Source organism: Rhea pennata, chromosome Z, assembly GCF_028389875.1.
Source record: "Rhea pennata isolate bPtePen1 chromosome Z, bPtePen1.pri, whole genome shotgun sequence".
In the NCBI taxonomy this organism is placed as follows: Eukaryota; Metazoa; Chordata; class Aves; order Rheiformes; family Rheidae; genus Rhea; species Rhea pennata.
The window spans coordinates 22,356,267-22,372,952 of NC_084702.1; the positions used below are offsets into that span (position 1 = coordinate 22,356,267).

Consider the following 16,686-nt stretch of genomic DNA (forward strand, 5'->3'; position numbering starts at 1 on the left):
GGGGATACTTACTTGGCAGCCTTTCTCTGCTTCCTTTCTGTTGCCATAAGACTGCTGAGTTAGTTCACAGTAGCATATTCTGTTCTAAAATCCGAACAGTGACATTGCAGAAGAACAGAGCATAGGCCCCAGAACTATAAAGTCATCTGCCAATAATCCATCAAAAAAAGGAGCATCTTTGACGAGGAGCCACAGTGTTGGAGGTCCACTGCAAAACATTGATCTCTCCCAGAGACCATCTCATGGTGTTTCAACAGTTAGTCTTCCAAATAGTTTGCAAGAAGTTGTGGTAAGTTTAGAAATTGCTCATCAGTTGATAACAAAATATTTAATACAATGAACTTGAAGTGAATAATAATCCTACTAGTGGCATTGTTGGATAGTTTGGATGTGAGCCTGATTCAGTGTATTACCATGTATGTATCACAGATAAATCTTGGTGTCTTCTGTGTTCAGTTCATCTGAAAGCCTCTCAGGAATTGCTTCTTCAATATACTATACAAACAGTACCACTTGATTTGAAATACTTTCCTCAGAGGTACAAAGCTTCTCTTTATATTTCTGAAACTGTAAATTTTCTTAAAAATAACCCAAGTTCTACAATAGATTGAACACTACTGCAGAGAGCATTCTGTTAAAAGAGTGAAAAGCCATTTGTTTTCAGGCATTTACTCACACCTTTTCCTAATGCTCCAGTAGGCTCATCTGTTAGGGTGGACAGGAGAATGTAAGAGGGAATATTGAATCTGTTACGTTATCCTTACATGTGAAACAAGGAATTTCTCCTCTCTTCACTGGCTATTTATTGGTGAAAAACTGTCTTCACTCAGTATATGAACTCACAGTTTAGTGCTATAGATGATGCAACTACTGTCATATTTTTGCCATCTCTAATACCACTGTATTAGATAGCCTGATCAGACTTAAAATGCTAAACTCAAAACAGAAGATAAAACAGATTAGTAATTATCCTTTTTTACATAATGGAAAAGGAGAGTTCAAGTGATTGTTCTGTAAGGTTAAGAAGCATCTCTACAGTCAAAATTGCTGGTACTATTAAAGCTGTTCTACGTTCACTCATTCCAGAGTGGAACTCCCTCCAAATATTAATAACTACTGTGGAATCAGGGATTTTCAAGGGAAATAACTCAGAAGAGTATTTCTGGAAGAAAATGTTTGACTTAATAAAATAACAATTTTTCTTGGTCTTTCTAGGATCCTTTAAGAGAAAGGCCTAACCCTCTTCCTGTTTCTGTACCATACTTGAGCCCTTTGGTACTGCGTAAAGAGCTTGAATCATTGCTGGAAAATGAGGGAGAGCAAGTAATTCATACATCCAAATTCATTAATCAACATCCCATAATTTTCTGGAACTTAGTGTGGTATTTCCAACGGTTGGATCTACCTAGTAACTTACCTGGGCTCATTCTAACATCTGAACACTGTAATGATGGTGTGCAGGTAAGTGCCGTCCCCATAACGGAATTGCAAATATCTTAATATTAAACTGGAGCATGTTTTGTTTTGTTATATTCAGATGGAACTTACCGTGTTTCAATTTGTACTTACTGTATCTTGTCCTGTCACTAGGCACCACTGTCCAAGAGTCTAGCTCAGTTGTCTTTCTGTTCCCCTCATTCCCCCATCAGATATTTAAACTTGCTGGTAAAGTGAGCCTTTTCTTCTACAAGTTAAAAAGTCCCAGTTCTATCTGTCTTTCCTCATATCACAGATGCTCCAGTCCCTTAACAATCTTAGCCTTTTGCTGGACTTGTGTCATAACTCTCTTGTATTGGGGAGCCAGAACTGGACCCAGTGTGTGAGATGTCACCTCACCAGGGCTGACTAGAAGGAAAGAATCACCTCCCTTGACATAGTGGCGGCATTCTCTCTAATGCAGCCCAGGATATCATTGGCTTTGCTGCAAGGGCACATTGCTAGCTCATGGTCAGCTTGTCTGCCAGAACCACAGGGCCTTCTCTGCAGAGCTGCTTTGCAGCTGATCAGCCCCCAGCCTGTCCTGCTACATGGGGTTATATCTTCTGAGGTGCAGGATTCTGCACTTCCCTTTGACCTTCATGAGGCTTCTGCCTGCCCATTTCTCCATATTGTCAAGGTCCCTCTCAATGGCAGCACAGCCTTCTGGTGTATCAATCGCTCCTTCCAGTTTTGTATCATCAGCAAACTTGCCCCATCACACAGGTCATTAATGAAGATATTACACTGTATTGGACCCAGTATTAACCCCAGAGATACACCACTAGTTTCTGTCTTCTACTTCATGCCCACAATCTTCTGAGCCTGGCAGTTCGGCCAGTTTTCAGTTTACTCACTGTCCACTTACCTACCCTGTACTTCATCCACCTGTGTATGAGAAAGTCATGGGATACAGTGTCAAAAGCCTTACTCAAGTCAACACAGACAACATTCACTGCTTTTCCCCCCATCTTCCCAGCCAGTCGTTCCATCGTAGAAGGCTGTTGGATCGGTGACACATGATTTCTCCTTTGTGAATCCATGCTAACTACTCATGATCACCTTACTGTCTGTCATGGGCCTGGAAACGTATCCAGGATTAGTTACTCCACCACATTCCAAAATTTCATTATTTTAAAAACACAGCAAAAGAACATGGAACACTAGAGTGTTTTCTTTTTCCCATTGTAAAGAGCAGATGGTTTTTCAGATACTTGTGACTTGTGTATGTGTACAGTCTTTAATGGGTATTTTTCCACAACACACATGATTTTCTGTCTACTTACATATGTACTTCAGTTCTTAAGTTTTCTTCCTCATTTTCCAAAAACCCCACCTAAAAGCCTATCTAGAATAGTTTTCCTAGAAATGTAACTGAAGACCTATGAAATCTAAAGTATAATGGAAAAATACACTTCATTAGCAGGTAAACTCATGAGATGGGGCATAATATTTGATTATTGATAGTTTGGATTCATAGACTAGTGGCAATTTTTCTATGTCCAGTAATTCTAACTGTATTAGGCATTCTAGAAGCACTTAGGTCCATAAAACAATTCTGAGAGACAGGACACTCATAACAACAGTCCATAATGGAAATAAATTTTCAGTATTTTTCTGCAAATACAGATTTTTCTCAGTTTTGGGGAATATAACACATGCACAGGCATACCAAATCTTACTTGGGTCAGAAAACATTAAGGTATATTGCAGCAAGTAGTACAACAAGGTAACTTGTTTGATAGTGGACAAAGAACAGTTTAGGGTAATATAAGTATTTTCTAAAATAACCGTAGAAAACTGAGTGGTCTACATTAAGCTAAATTAAAAATGGCCACTAGGCGTTGCAGTACAAGCTCTGTTCCCATTCTATCCCAGTAAAGAGGGAGCACACTGGGATGTCTATTTGCCAGCCTTCTTGCACTGTTCTTTAAATACTTCACTCTGGCTACTTTCAGGCACTTGCTTTTGTTGTGTGTAATTTCCTGTAGGAGAGGGTGAATAAAGTAAAGATGAATAAGCCTTTTTTGGTCTGTAAAAACCAGTAAAAGAGTAGCCTTTTAAATACATAAACAATCATGTAGTGATTTTTCTTGAACATTTTTCTTTTTCTCATGATTTTAGCTTCCTTTGACATCTCTTGCTCAAGATAGCAAGCTAGTATATATTCATCTTCTATGGGACAATATTAACCTCCACCAGGAGCCCGGGGAGCCCCTGTATATATCTTGGAGAAATTTCAGTAAGTAAAATAAGGGTTATGGAAAGGAGATGGAACAGGCCATAGAAAGAAATTGTTGTTTTACAGTATCTTAAATTTACAGATCCCATAAGATAGGAAAATTCTTTCGGTATGTGAAGCATCTACCATCCCTTAGGTACTTAACATAGTCTAAGTATCAAATTATTGGTGAAAATATCTTCCTGTGTGAAAAGGTATGTATTCTGTCCTTTGTATGTCATATAAAAGGAGGAAGAGAGCATATGATCTAAATGTAGTGTTAGATAAGCTTCATTCAATTTGAAATTTTTACTGCATCATCCTATTATATTTATACAGCTATGAGAAAGAAGACTGTAAAACAAAAGATTATCTTGCATTTTTATAAATGAATGAAAGTTCCCAATTACCATCAATATGCAAATTTGGTAATCTACTTGACTGTCATAAAAATAAGATTCAAGATAATCTTTGTTAGCTGTAGTTTCATTTGGAAAGAAGAAAAGGCATCACATAAGCAAGCTGTTTCTGCAATCTCTGGGATACTGTTACATACAATCAGTGAAATGCCGCTGTTGTCCCAAACTTCTTGGTCTATTTTAATGTTAAGAACTATACTAAAAATTACATAGCATGCTAATTCTGTTCTTAAGGAAAGGGTTTGTCCTAAAGGTCCTAAACATAAGCATATTGATCAGAAAATTCCAGTGAGAGCACAGAGTAAGATTCAGTGTTTCCCTTGGTTTTAACAAGAGCATATTGATTTAGACATAGTGTATGAAAAGCATCCTAAATCATACAGATAAGAATGAAGATACATAAACATACTCTATGTAAATTAAAGAGCAAAAGTCCTTTTTTTTTAATGTTGCTATGCTGGAAGAAATGTAGGATTTGCTCTACAGAAGGGTCAGAAAATACTTGGAAAACAGAAAATTATACTTGTAAACCATAATACCTATCAAGTTGATGAAGACCTCAGGACAGCATGGTTTTATGATTCTTAGCCTTGTATTCATTTATACACCATTACAAACCATGTTTGTTATCTAGTTTGTAACTTCTAAATGCCTTGCTTCTTATTAGGAAATTGACTTATTACTACTTGAATCACTGTTTTCCAAAGAATAGCGGTTAAATATGATTCTGGAAGTGGCAGTGTAAGCAACAAATCATGATGGTAGATGTCATGTTAAATTTATTTCAGTTTAATGTAGTTACACATTTTCTGTTTCAGTTTTCATGTTGCTGCCATCTACAGTATGTAGCCCAAGTTTATCAAACAGTTTGATGTGGCTTTCAAGAAGGACTTTGATTTAAAAAAAAGAAAAAGAAAATACTATCACATTTCCTTTTCTCCCCCCCCCCCTTGTATAAAAATAGCGGCCTTAGACTTAAAAATAAAAGTTCATTCAGAGTAAAGACATCAGTCTGAGCTAACAAACCATCATAGGCAACATAACAAGCTGAAGACTCTTCAATCTCTTTTACTTCAATCATATGAAAGGTATTTCACATGGATAATCAATGCATCCTGTCACATTTGTGATGAAGCAAAGACTGTAAATGGGCAAAGCCATTCAACTTCAACTAATTTCTACAAATATATACAGACTCTCTACTTGTTTTATTTTCTGGAATCTTCTGTTTACTGACATGTAAAAGATCTTTACTATTTAAGTAACCTGAGCTATTGCATTTCCCAGATTCTGTTGAGAAGAGATCCTCTACAATGGCAGAAGATCAGCAGGCAACAAATGCCTTATTAGAGAACATCAAACTAAGTATTCAACACAATAATGTTGTTAAACCAATCAACCTCCTCCTACAGAAAGTTAAACCTGATGTCAAACGACAGAGGTAAAGGGCCATCTCTTATTTTCTCCCTACCCAAGGTAACAAGATTAGACTATAGGTAATTCACAAAACTCTTTGGGGAATATTCAATTTCATTTGTGTCTACTAAACGCTGTTTATCTTTGTGTGTGCTGTTAGATGTACTAACACATTTATAATTTATCCAAATCAAATGGGTAAATGTAATTCTCTGCTCAAAACGGACCTTTCACAAATGAGTAAGAAAAGTGCAGTAACTGACTATGCAGGTTTGGGTGTTGCTGCAGATCTAACAAGATAGTACAAATGTGCAGCAGTCTGAAGGCTTCTGGAATATTCTCCAAACTACTTAGAGATAACTACTGAAATTCTACTAATCAGGAGTACTGGCCAAGAAAAGTCAATGTAACATAGTCGTCAAAGGCAGACCTGTAAAAATACTGTGTATGTTTTGCCATCTGCACTGCAATTCAGAGGGGTTCCTATGCTACCATTGTACTAAAAACACCCTACAGTAAATTGTAGCAGGTATGTGTTCAGGAGTCCATCATGGTAGGTTGATCTTTGGTGCTGTAGTTTGTTGTTGCTAAAAGCAAACAAATAATCTGCCTAAAGAAGAAACTTTATCAGATCCACGAAAAAATAATGTCCGATTGTTAAATAATATCCATTTCTGAGATAAATCTTGGTTTTCTGAAGCTGAAAACAAAGCATAGCTGATCTGTGAAATAAGCCTGCTGCCTGTCTTTCACCCTCAAGGAAGAATTAATAAATAAGTGATGCTTAACTTTATATTTCTTATTATTTTGAAGTCTTTGTGGCACACTGAATAGCAAGACTATGATATCATAACTGCTGGCATTTTGTCATAATATGAGTTAGGGGAAATATTCAGGCATGAGAAGACCTTAAGGTAGTAACTGTGTAGACCAGTTTTCTTCACAAGCAAGATTAACAGAACGTTTGAAGAAACTACATAACGGAAGATAGTGCTGTCTTCAACACTAAATTTCTAAATTTAGGGTAGTTGGTGCTTTCATTGACTCACCTTTCAAAACATTTCTTAGGAGTTTTTACAGAGAAATCCTTTTCCTGTCTCTGGTCTCTCTTGGAAGAGAGAATATTGACATTGGTAAGTAAAAATACCTAAAAATACACACCTAGTGTTTGTGCATGAAATAGATGAATACTTTGTATGCAATTTAAAAAATAAATAAAAATGAAAACTTCTTGTATGCGAGGTAATTGTGGCATTTTAGTAAAATGTACCATGCTGTCACTCTTAAAGTAGGTGTTGCTTTTAAATCTAATTTAGATTTAAATTAATTTAGATACAGCTATTAATTTTGACCTTTTAATTGCAATCAGTAGTTTTATTTTAGGTAAAGTTTTAGTTTTAATAACTTTTATCTGAAAACTTGCTCCTAGTCTCGCCCTTCTTTCCGAGATGCATGTACCTTGGATTATCCTCTTGTTGTCCAGCCACCTGATTTAATTCTGTCTCCTCCCTTCCTGCTCTCCCCCTAACCCTGAGTCTTATTTGACTGACACTATGCCAGCTAGGGAGTTCCTGATAGAATGTGACAGGGAATATCTTGGGAGCAGGCAGGCTGCATTGTGATAAAAGGGACTCCATTACCACTGTGATGCTTTCCGATGCTCCAGCGTGGAAGTGCTTTCCAGGTTCTCTGTGCGGATCTTTTTTTCCTTTTTTTTTTTTTTTTCTTTTTTTTTTGGGGGGGGGGAGTTGAGTTAATTTAAGCTAATTATTTTTACTATATTAAAAAAGAACAAACAAGACTGTATTGTACAATGTTTCTTGAGTGACGTCAACTATGTTCTTTGTTTCAGAGGTTTTTGATAGTAAATACAGACTTGCACTTAAATCTCTACCAATGGATGTCCTTGAAAAGATACAGAAAATAGATGCTCCACCAAGCAGCAGAGTTGAATGCTGTAGGAAGTGCTTTGGAGCACCTTTAATATGAAAAGGAGAAAAGAAGCTGTTGAACTTCGACAAGATAAAAGTAGAGGTGAAAAAACTAGTATGGTGATGCATGTTTTCTGAATCCAAAAAGGAACTGAGCAAGTAACTGGTAACTGAGCAGTCTGTCAGTGGTTTAACGCAACTGCAACATACCTTGTCTATCATCTCATGAGAAACAGCATAAAATATGTTAAAATGTTAATCCATATTATAATGTATGTTATACTAATAGGATGAGGTGGTTTCAATGACCTGTCTGCGTTTTTCCCTGTATATACTTTTTTTCATTCTCCATATCCCTTCCCTCTCCTCCACAAAATAAGATGGTTCAGAGTGGTGGTGATTAAGTAGAAGCCTGTAGTTGATGATTTTTCCACCAATTTCTGTGTATTTTAATGAAAGACCTTTCCTGCCACAAAATGTGACCTTTCAGTACTTCTTTAGAGTGACCTTTAGATAAAGAGAGATCTCTTGCATGTATATGCAGTATGTATTTATGATTGTAAGTGTCTGAGTCTTTGGTTGAAAGTTGCAATGTAATTGCCTTAGTCAGATTACACTACCTAAAACTGCTACCCTCCTACTGATCGTTGTCCCAGTCAGTATTCTGAATGATCTTTGACTGACCTTGCAGCAGATCCTGCTGTTTTCTCAAGAACAATGGTAGGCTTTTACACCAAGCAGCTCAGAATTGGATACTAATTAGATTTTATTCTATGTGCCTGTGTAATTAGTGTTCTTTCATTGTGCTTTTTGTCTTTTTTTTTTTAAAAAAAACACCCCTCCACGGTCTCACTCTAGCCTGTGAGTTATGTTGCACTTACAGTCCAAATTCAATATTTCAGTTTTAAGTGTATTTATAAAATGTGGTCTTCAAGTTGTGTATTCACATGAAACTGAAGTGCTTTAGTGAATTATCTTAAAAGATTAATTCATCTTTAGCTTGCTTCTAATGATAAGACATTTGTTCCCCTTACATGCTTAACTGACAACAGTAGTTATAATTTTGGCAAGAAGAGCCTGGGCTATGGTTTAAATATTTCTGTTATTAGAGTAATATGGTAAGATTTGTTCCTACTTTTACTGAAATCTAACTGAGAGGGTTTTCTGATGGAGTTTTTCCAGGAAAAAATAGAAAAGATAAATAATTGTGACTTATTAAATAATAATCCCAAACTATAATCCCATTTGAGTACAAACCTGTTTATTTCATACTACTTTATTAAACTTAAAGATTCTTAGTCTTAGTCTGAAACAGCTGCCAGCTGAAAGAGCAAAACCAAGCTTCTTTTTTTATAAGGCTATGTTTCTATAAAACATGCACTATTTTTCTCCGAATGTTATTGCATTACAGGCTGATTTCTTTGATTTTGTCTAAAAGTGCTGTTTTAAGCCAATTAGCAGATAAAGCCTGAACAGGCTCTTCAGCCTCTCCTGATGAAAATATTATGCATTCTCAATAGCTAAAAACAAAGAAGCACCTAATGACTTTTTTCATTCTTTGGTGTTTATGCATGGTTGCTTGCAAGTATCTGACCTGCATCACAATGGAAGAGTAGAACTGTTTTTCTACAATATACAGCATGGTGCTTGGGTTTTTTTTTTTTCATATTTTCCTTTCTTGCATAGTTTACATGAACAATTCTGTCCTTTCAAACTAAACATCTCTCTGAAACATTATTCCAAACAATCTATTACTTCTACAAATAAAAATGGCATTTTTTCTGTACCAACCTTAATCACACAGCTGTACATTTTTTTTTTCCCTCGGGTGTTAAACAGCCAAAACATACAATTGACTCAACTTGCATTGAATCAAGTCTTAGGTGTTCTTAAATTCTCCCATCTCATAAATTATGTAGAAAATCTGCCCAGTATCTTAGATAACTGGTGACATCCAAATTCCTTGTACACCTTTGTAAATAGTATTATTAATTATAAAAGATATTCTGTAATCAGACCACTTCCATTTTAAAAACAACTTTCTCTTTGTTGCTGAAAATACAGAATAATCAGACAGTAAGAAGCCAGGGTAGATTGTATCACAGTATGTAGTGCTAATTACATGATAGACTTTCCTGGTATATATACACTAAACCAAAAAAGTCTTGAGACTGAGGCAGAAAGGTACTTGCATGAATCCTAATCATTCTTGCAGAGAACTAAACTTGCTCTTGCATACGCGCTTTTCTGTACACTACAAACTAACCTCTATTCCTATTGTGTGTACCTGAATTTCAGAGTGGTGGAGGACATGGATGGAATTAATTTCAAGTCATGAATGTGCCTGCTGTAATTAACTACTGCTATTTTAAGAAGTTACATAAGTGAGAGTTTATTCTTTTGAATTTAGATTTTTTTAATGCCTAGATTTTAATTGCTGATTGTCTGACTGGTTCTTGAATGAAATCATGATTCATATCAAAAAGGAGACCAGTAACAGTGGTTTATTTACTAAGTTTTCATCTGAGAAGTTCCTTTAAAAAAACACAAAAATTTGAAATTAATTAAGAATTTTCAAAGTTTACTTGCATGTTGTTGTGTCTTTTTTCATATGCATGATGGCACTTCCTGTTTCTCTTTTTTTTTTCCTCTACAAACAGAGACTGCAGGTGTTCCTACACAGACATTCTAAGATTTTTAGTCTTTCCTTGTTTGAATGTGCAAAGAACTCTGAGTGTGGCTAAGAAAAGAGACTTTTTTTAATTTAAAAAAATATATAAAGCTTAGTATGGCTCTTTAATATTCACATGCCTAAAAATGTGGCCAAAAATTAAGAGGAAATATTCAAAACTTTTGTGACTGCATTATATTTATTATTATAGCCTCTTTCTACAAATGAGGCATTAAAAACATAATAAATTCTTCTCTGCAAATCAATAATACCATAAACCTCTTGAGTTTCCTAGGAATGACTTGGTTTCTAATCCAAATGCTTCTGATTTGTTTCATGCCCCTAGTAATCCAAATTGTAAGTTTCTGATGTGTGAATGAGCTGGGCAGAAGTGTTGGGGAGAGGATATGGGTGAGTTTAGTGTTGATTCTCAATGGAAGCAGAAAAAGTAGCATTTTTCTCATTTGAGAACCTCTTACTTCCAAATATTTGAGTCTGACATATAACTCACTAACCATTATTAAGTAGGTGGTTCGGTTGTATGACTTACAGAAATCTCGTATGTAAGACTTAATAGAATGGTTGAAGATAAGAAAATTAATGGAATAAAAACCTGCAATGGGTTGCACGAAGTGAGGGTTCAAACCAAACTGGTTGTATATGTGGAGGCAAACAGTTTATGGAGTATCAAAAAAGTCCAAGATGTTAGAAAGTACGTGTTAGAATAATAGAGAGAACTTCCCTAACAATGTTGAATGGCAGTCAGTTATGCTGAGAAGACATATTTTGCATCTTTCATCAAATTATGAAAAAACTACTTATGGCTTGTGTAGTTGTATGAAAATAGCTTTTTATTTTATTTTTGAGAATTAAAGAATAAATAGGGTCTTAAAAGTTTAAAATCAGGAGAAGTGGCCAATTTTTTCTTCATGCATATATATATATATTCCAGCACATTACTAAGATGTAGTAACTGTAAATGAGTATGAAATCAACCTCAAAATCTTGTGTGCAAAGAATATGTAGGAGACTGATATGGCTGCAGTACAGGCACAATAAGTACTGGCTTTTTCATGTTGCTAGAAACATCTGTGTGTTACTTATATCCTGTTTTCATATTATATAACTCAAATTTAGAGAATAAAATTTTAATGGGAAAATGTTATTTAGTAAATGTGTTTTAAACGAAATTTGTTTACTTTGCAAATAGCTTAGTCTTGTTGTATGTGAAATGTCATGTTGGTTAAGCTCAAGTTACATTGCACTTGTACATGAGTAGTTATATTCCATTGTAACTGTGAATTAATGGCTTTCTGAACTGCCTCAGCTCAATGAAAGGGGTATTCTTTTAGTATACTGCTTTCTTTGATTAACTGCGATGTAGAGGCATATTTTCAAAGTGTATATTAAATTAGACCATATAAACTATATTTTAAAACAAAATTTTAGAATAAAATTTAACAAAATGTTTGTTAAAAATAACTGAAGAATCCAACTGGTAGTTTCTCATTTTAAAACAACTGCATCAGTGCAGATAACTTTATTTTATTAAATGGTAAGGAAGTCATCTTATTCACATTAACTATAAATTAAAAAAAAAAAAAATCATTTAACTAATCAAACCTTTAAGGTGCCTTCTGTGTATCTATTTTTTCCCATGGGTCTTTTTAGGAAGAAACAAAACACCTGTCTAACTTTTAACAGTTCAGTTTCGGCATAATTGGACTCTGTTCTGTTTTTTACTGTGCTGTTTATTATGATGTGTATGAGGAGAGAAACAGGCTTTTTTTTTTTGTCTTTCAGTCTGCATCAATCAATGGTGCAAAAAAAAGGGACTGTTTGCTGTTCTTAGAAGCATATTAAGCTTTTAAGGAGCTATAGATAAACTGTATTTCAATGGGGATACAACTGTATTTCAATGGGGATACAACTCTTAATGGGGATAAAACTGTTTTAATGGGGATACAACTGTACTTTAATGGGGATAAAAGGATGTAGTGTGAATAAATTAAGAATTTATTAAGTGAGTTGGGAATTTTTTATTAATGCAATAAAATTTGCACTGGTTTAGAGATTGTTTGAACTGTTGAAAGATGGCATCCATTTACTATGCTTTGATTAACAAGTATTTCTCTATAAATGTTTTTGTACGTTTGACAAATATTTGAATTTAAAAGGGCACTCTGTGTATTCTGAATTTTGAATAGGCATCTTAGACTAAGAAACAATTTTTAATGTATTTCCCAAAATAAAATACGTACAAATCCTGTGTGAAATTTCTGTTCTTCAGTGTGTGTGGGTTTTTTTTTTTTTTTTTTTTTTTCATTGGCACTTACCTACTTGGCTGAATTTAATCTTAAAATGCAAATGCAGCCTCTAATTAGGCAAAGCACAAAAGCACAGATACTTTTGCCTGATGGGAGTTGTTTGTAGCACCTCAGTGAATTCTTAGCAGAAGGAAAGAGTATAGTCGTGGGACAGAATAAGAGAAAAGATGGAATTTGCTTGGGGAGATTTGTTTAGTGAGGGAGGATGGCTCTGTGGCACCATGTGAAAACAATAAGATGGGCAGAGATGGAGAAACTGAAAACCACACTCAAGGAGGCAGAATCTGTGTCATGGACCCTGCCTTCAAGGTGGTCAAGTTGCTGCTCCTTGCTGACTTGGAAAAGCATCATTGATTGACTAGATGTGAGCAGGTCTGAGGCTTTACCTGTTAGAATATTTGCTGTAAGTTCCGGGTTTTTTTTCAAGGAAGATTTAACAGGAGCTGCCCTGAGACAAACAGTAGTGATTGCTAGGATGCAGGAACCAATGCTTGTATTCGAGTTCCTAAAGAATGAACATAAGATTGAGTTTGAAGCTGCAGGGGGGAGGGAACAGTGCTCTTGTTTGTTTCGTAGCGCAGATTAGAAACCTAAGGGGCTGTAATGGCAGAAGTAGAAGGGCTAGTTTAAAGAAACTCTTCCTTCATGTGTTTCAAGCTGCCGTCAGCATATTAGTAGTGCTAGTTCTCACCAGTTCTGAGGAACAAACTGCTGCTGTCTTCAAGGAGGAATACTCTTAAGAACCACTTTTGAAGCCAGAGCAAGAGGCAGATAGGAATCTGAAGTTCATCAAGGGAAAATGCTAAGTCTTGCACCTAGGGCAAGTAATCCCAGGTGTGAGGACCAACTGGGGGGGGGGGGGGGCAATCAGCTGGAGAGCAGCTTTGGAGAAAGGGACCTGAGGGTGCTGGTGGACAACAAGGTGACCATGAATCAGCAATCTGCCCTCATGCTAAAGAAAGCCCACAGCCTCCTGGGCTGCATCAGGAAGAAAATTGCCAGCAGGCAGAGGGAGGTGATCCTTTCCCACAGTTCAGGTCTGGTGAGGCCGCACATGGAGGGCTGGGTCCAGTCTGAGCTCTTTGGTACAAAGGAGACTAGAGCTACAGAGATGAGTCCAGCAAAGGGTCACAAAGATGGTTAAGGGATAGGAACAGCTGACAGGAGAAGAAGGTGAGACCTGAGACTGGAGAAGAGAGGGCTCAGGAGAATTTTTTTCCTGTGTGTATATAATATCTGATGAGTAACAGAGGAAGACAGAGCCAGGCTCTCCTGAGTTGTGCCTCTCCTGAATGACAGCACAAGAGGCCAAGGGCACAAACTGAAAATATATTCTTGAAGATGCTCAAAATCCTAGCTGGATAGGGCCTTGAACAATGTGCTGTAACTAGATAATCCCCAGAGGTGCTTGCCAACCTCAGGAGTTCTGCGAGGATGAGTGTCTGCCAGAAACTGTAGGGAAAAGAAGTCAAAGTTATTTTCACCTGGTTACTACAGAACTCAATGGGATGGTCCTCAAATTCTATTCAGGTCTCTTTTAAGCCTTTTTTCATTTGGCCTTGTATTTAACCATTTCTTCTGCAGTTCTGCAACTATAGGAATTTAAACTATGCCAGGTACAAACTATTACATCTGTAAATACTTTGTATTGTTTCTTTAGGCCATGGAGATATGAAGCACCAGCCAATCAGATTGTGTTCAGAGTCTCTCTTCCTCATGCCAAAACTTCAGATGTCTTTGATTTTGCAGCAGAGCCCCAGGCTTTCTGAAAGACTTGCTCTTGAAGAGCAGAGATCTGCAGAAATTGCTGGTCAGTAATAGGGAAGTTGTTGCTCCCAGGCAGTACTTGCTGTTTATTTGTGCTGCTGTTACTTTTCTAACAGACACCTGCAGACGCTGGCCTTTGGCCTTGGAGTTTCACTGCAGATCACTCTGTGGAAAAAAAGTTGGGAAGTGCACACAGATATGGACAAATAACTCATTTGTCTCTTTGAGCTAGGGTTTGAGATTTGGATCACACACATCTTAAAACCACGGTGAACCTACTGTGCTTCTATGTTATGGTACTTACTTACAAATCCTGAACTAGAGAGAAGCAGCAGCAGAACTCAAAAAGATCCAAAGAACCAAATGGTAATGTTCTTTTGTTGTTGAGATACTAGTTTCACTGCTTTGGGTGAGTACCGTTTGGAAAACTGAGGCTGACAGCCTTTTGGCCATGGGGGAAATTGTTTTCTCATTAGACTATGTAGTCTCACCTTCTGAAGAATGTCAATCTCTTAGGACACACTGAACTCAGTACTCCATGAATTTGAGCAAAGTAAGTGCCTATTAGTCATGTTCAAGTATCTTCTAATGGGGCATAAAGTCACAACGTACCACATGTATTTCAATTCTGCATAGGGTCCTCAGTATTTAGAACCCAACCCGTTCAGTGGGTTTTTGATCTCATTTTTCCAAGATGAGAACATCTTTTCCTTGATAGTCATGCGTGGGTACAAGTTGCTTCTTGTCAAGTAGTTTCAGTGTGTTGAAGATGTAAAATACAGGGACTGCATTTTCTGGCAAAAAGTGTTTTCTCATGCTACAGTTACAGGTTTAAGTGTTAAAGGTAGTGCTTTTAGTTTAACCAAGTTTAGATTTATTTAACAAGGCCTATCCTGTTATTTTAACAACATAGAAGAAAGCTCCCTGTTCTTGAGATTAGCTGTAACACATTTTTTGTATTGAACAGTCTCCACGAAGTATGCTGATACGCCTAATCCATCTCCTGTAAACTTTTGAAAAATCACTTTATAAATTAACTTCAGCTAAGAAAGAATGCTTAGGACAACTGGTTAAACTAGTAATGCTAAAGAACAAGATTCATTTTACCTTTTGGGGGTATGTAGTTTGTCCTCAACACATTCATAGTTCAAAGATGGCTTGTGCAATTACTCTGGCTGAACACTCAAGCTGTATGAATTTAAATGGCAGTTTGGAGCAACTGCCTTCTATTTTATAATAATTGTCTTGGTCTAAGATATCTGCAGCATTAAGTAGGAAACTCTGCCCTCACCTCAGATCATTATTATAGAATTGGTAAGGTTGGAAGGGACCTCTGGAGAGCATCTAGTCCAACCCTCAAACAAGTGGCCCATACATGGATCAAGCCCATGACCTTGGCATTGCCACCACACTAACCAAGCGAGCTAGACCCATTTAGCTCTTTTCACTCTAACCCAAAACAGAAGCTTAAGAACACTACTTAACCTCTATAGGCCTGTAATCACTATTATTGCCAGCAAATCTCTTGTTCTGCATCTTTCATTTGTAGAATGCTGGATTCCACATTCCTGGCAAAAATTGTTTGGAGCAAGTCAGGTGAGACCTTGGCTTAAGCAGCTTTGTCAGGCTCTCAAGAAAGTTAGAAAATGTTTATGCACTCTTTTACAGTTGTGATGAAAAGTTAATGTACTGAGGCTTTTACACTCAAAATGTAAGTATGAATGTATTATATACTTGCATAAAATATAAACACTTTCCAAGTGAGTACTGAGATGGATGCTGACTACTAGGACAAAGACACCATGAAAATAACCTGTTTAGCCACAACTCATTTTAAGTCAAACACCTAACACTATCACACATCACAGCAACATTCTTACCAACCTTAAGAGTCAGACCTGCACAAAGGCCTTTTTTTTTTGTTTAAGTGAAATACCAACATCAAATCTTTTAATGGCTGAATGACTCTTGGTCAGTCTTCAGTTCTAATTTCAGGAGGAGAGTGCTGAAATACACTCAATTCTTCCCAGAAAGATGACTGCTGAAGTTTTTTATGATTTTACGCTCAGCACCAAAACCAAGTGAAGTGTCTCTTAATCTTGAAACATTGTCCTCGTCCTTACAAGGAAACAACACTGAACAATCCCAAATGAGTTCTATCCACTACTCCTGAAGATTAACCTAAGTTTAGTTCTTACATACACCTCTGAATTGCTACACAGCACTTTGCTCTTACAGGTAGTTCTTGCAAAGATCAGTATGTGTGGGCAACTTGCCATTGTATTAGAACTTTCAAGTCTTCACAAAATGCATGAATATATATTACATGTTGTTAAGAGACAACTGCATGAAGACCAATGACTCCTGTTCTAACTTACTCTGTACAATATAGTTCAGACAAAGGACTGATTATTTTGAAGAGATCACCAGTAACAACATGCACTGAAAATTCTCACAG

General features: G+C 36.6%; 1 protein-coding gene across 1 annotated transcript in view; it reads left to right on the forward strand.

The window, feature by feature from the left end:
• DENND4C (DENN domain containing 4C) overlaps positions 1-12,410 on the forward strand; it is a 72,102-nt gene extending 59,692 nt beyond the window's left edge. Inside the window, exons 28-33 of the mRNA XM_062600552.1 lie at positions 100-289; positions 1,216-1,461; positions 3,601-3,718; positions 5,404-5,557; positions 6,601-6,665; positions 7,385-12,410. Of these exons, the coding sequence (XP_062456536.1) occupies positions 100-289; positions 1,216-1,461; positions 3,601-3,718; positions 5,404-5,557; positions 6,601-6,665; positions 7,385-7,521 (910 nt within the window). The 3' untranslated portion in view covers positions 7,522-12,410. The remainder of the gene's footprint in view (positions 1-99; positions 290-1,215; positions 1,462-3,600; positions 3,719-5,403; positions 5,558-6,600; positions 6,666-7,384) is intronic.
• Positions 12,411-16,686: the final 4,276 nt, after the last annotated feature.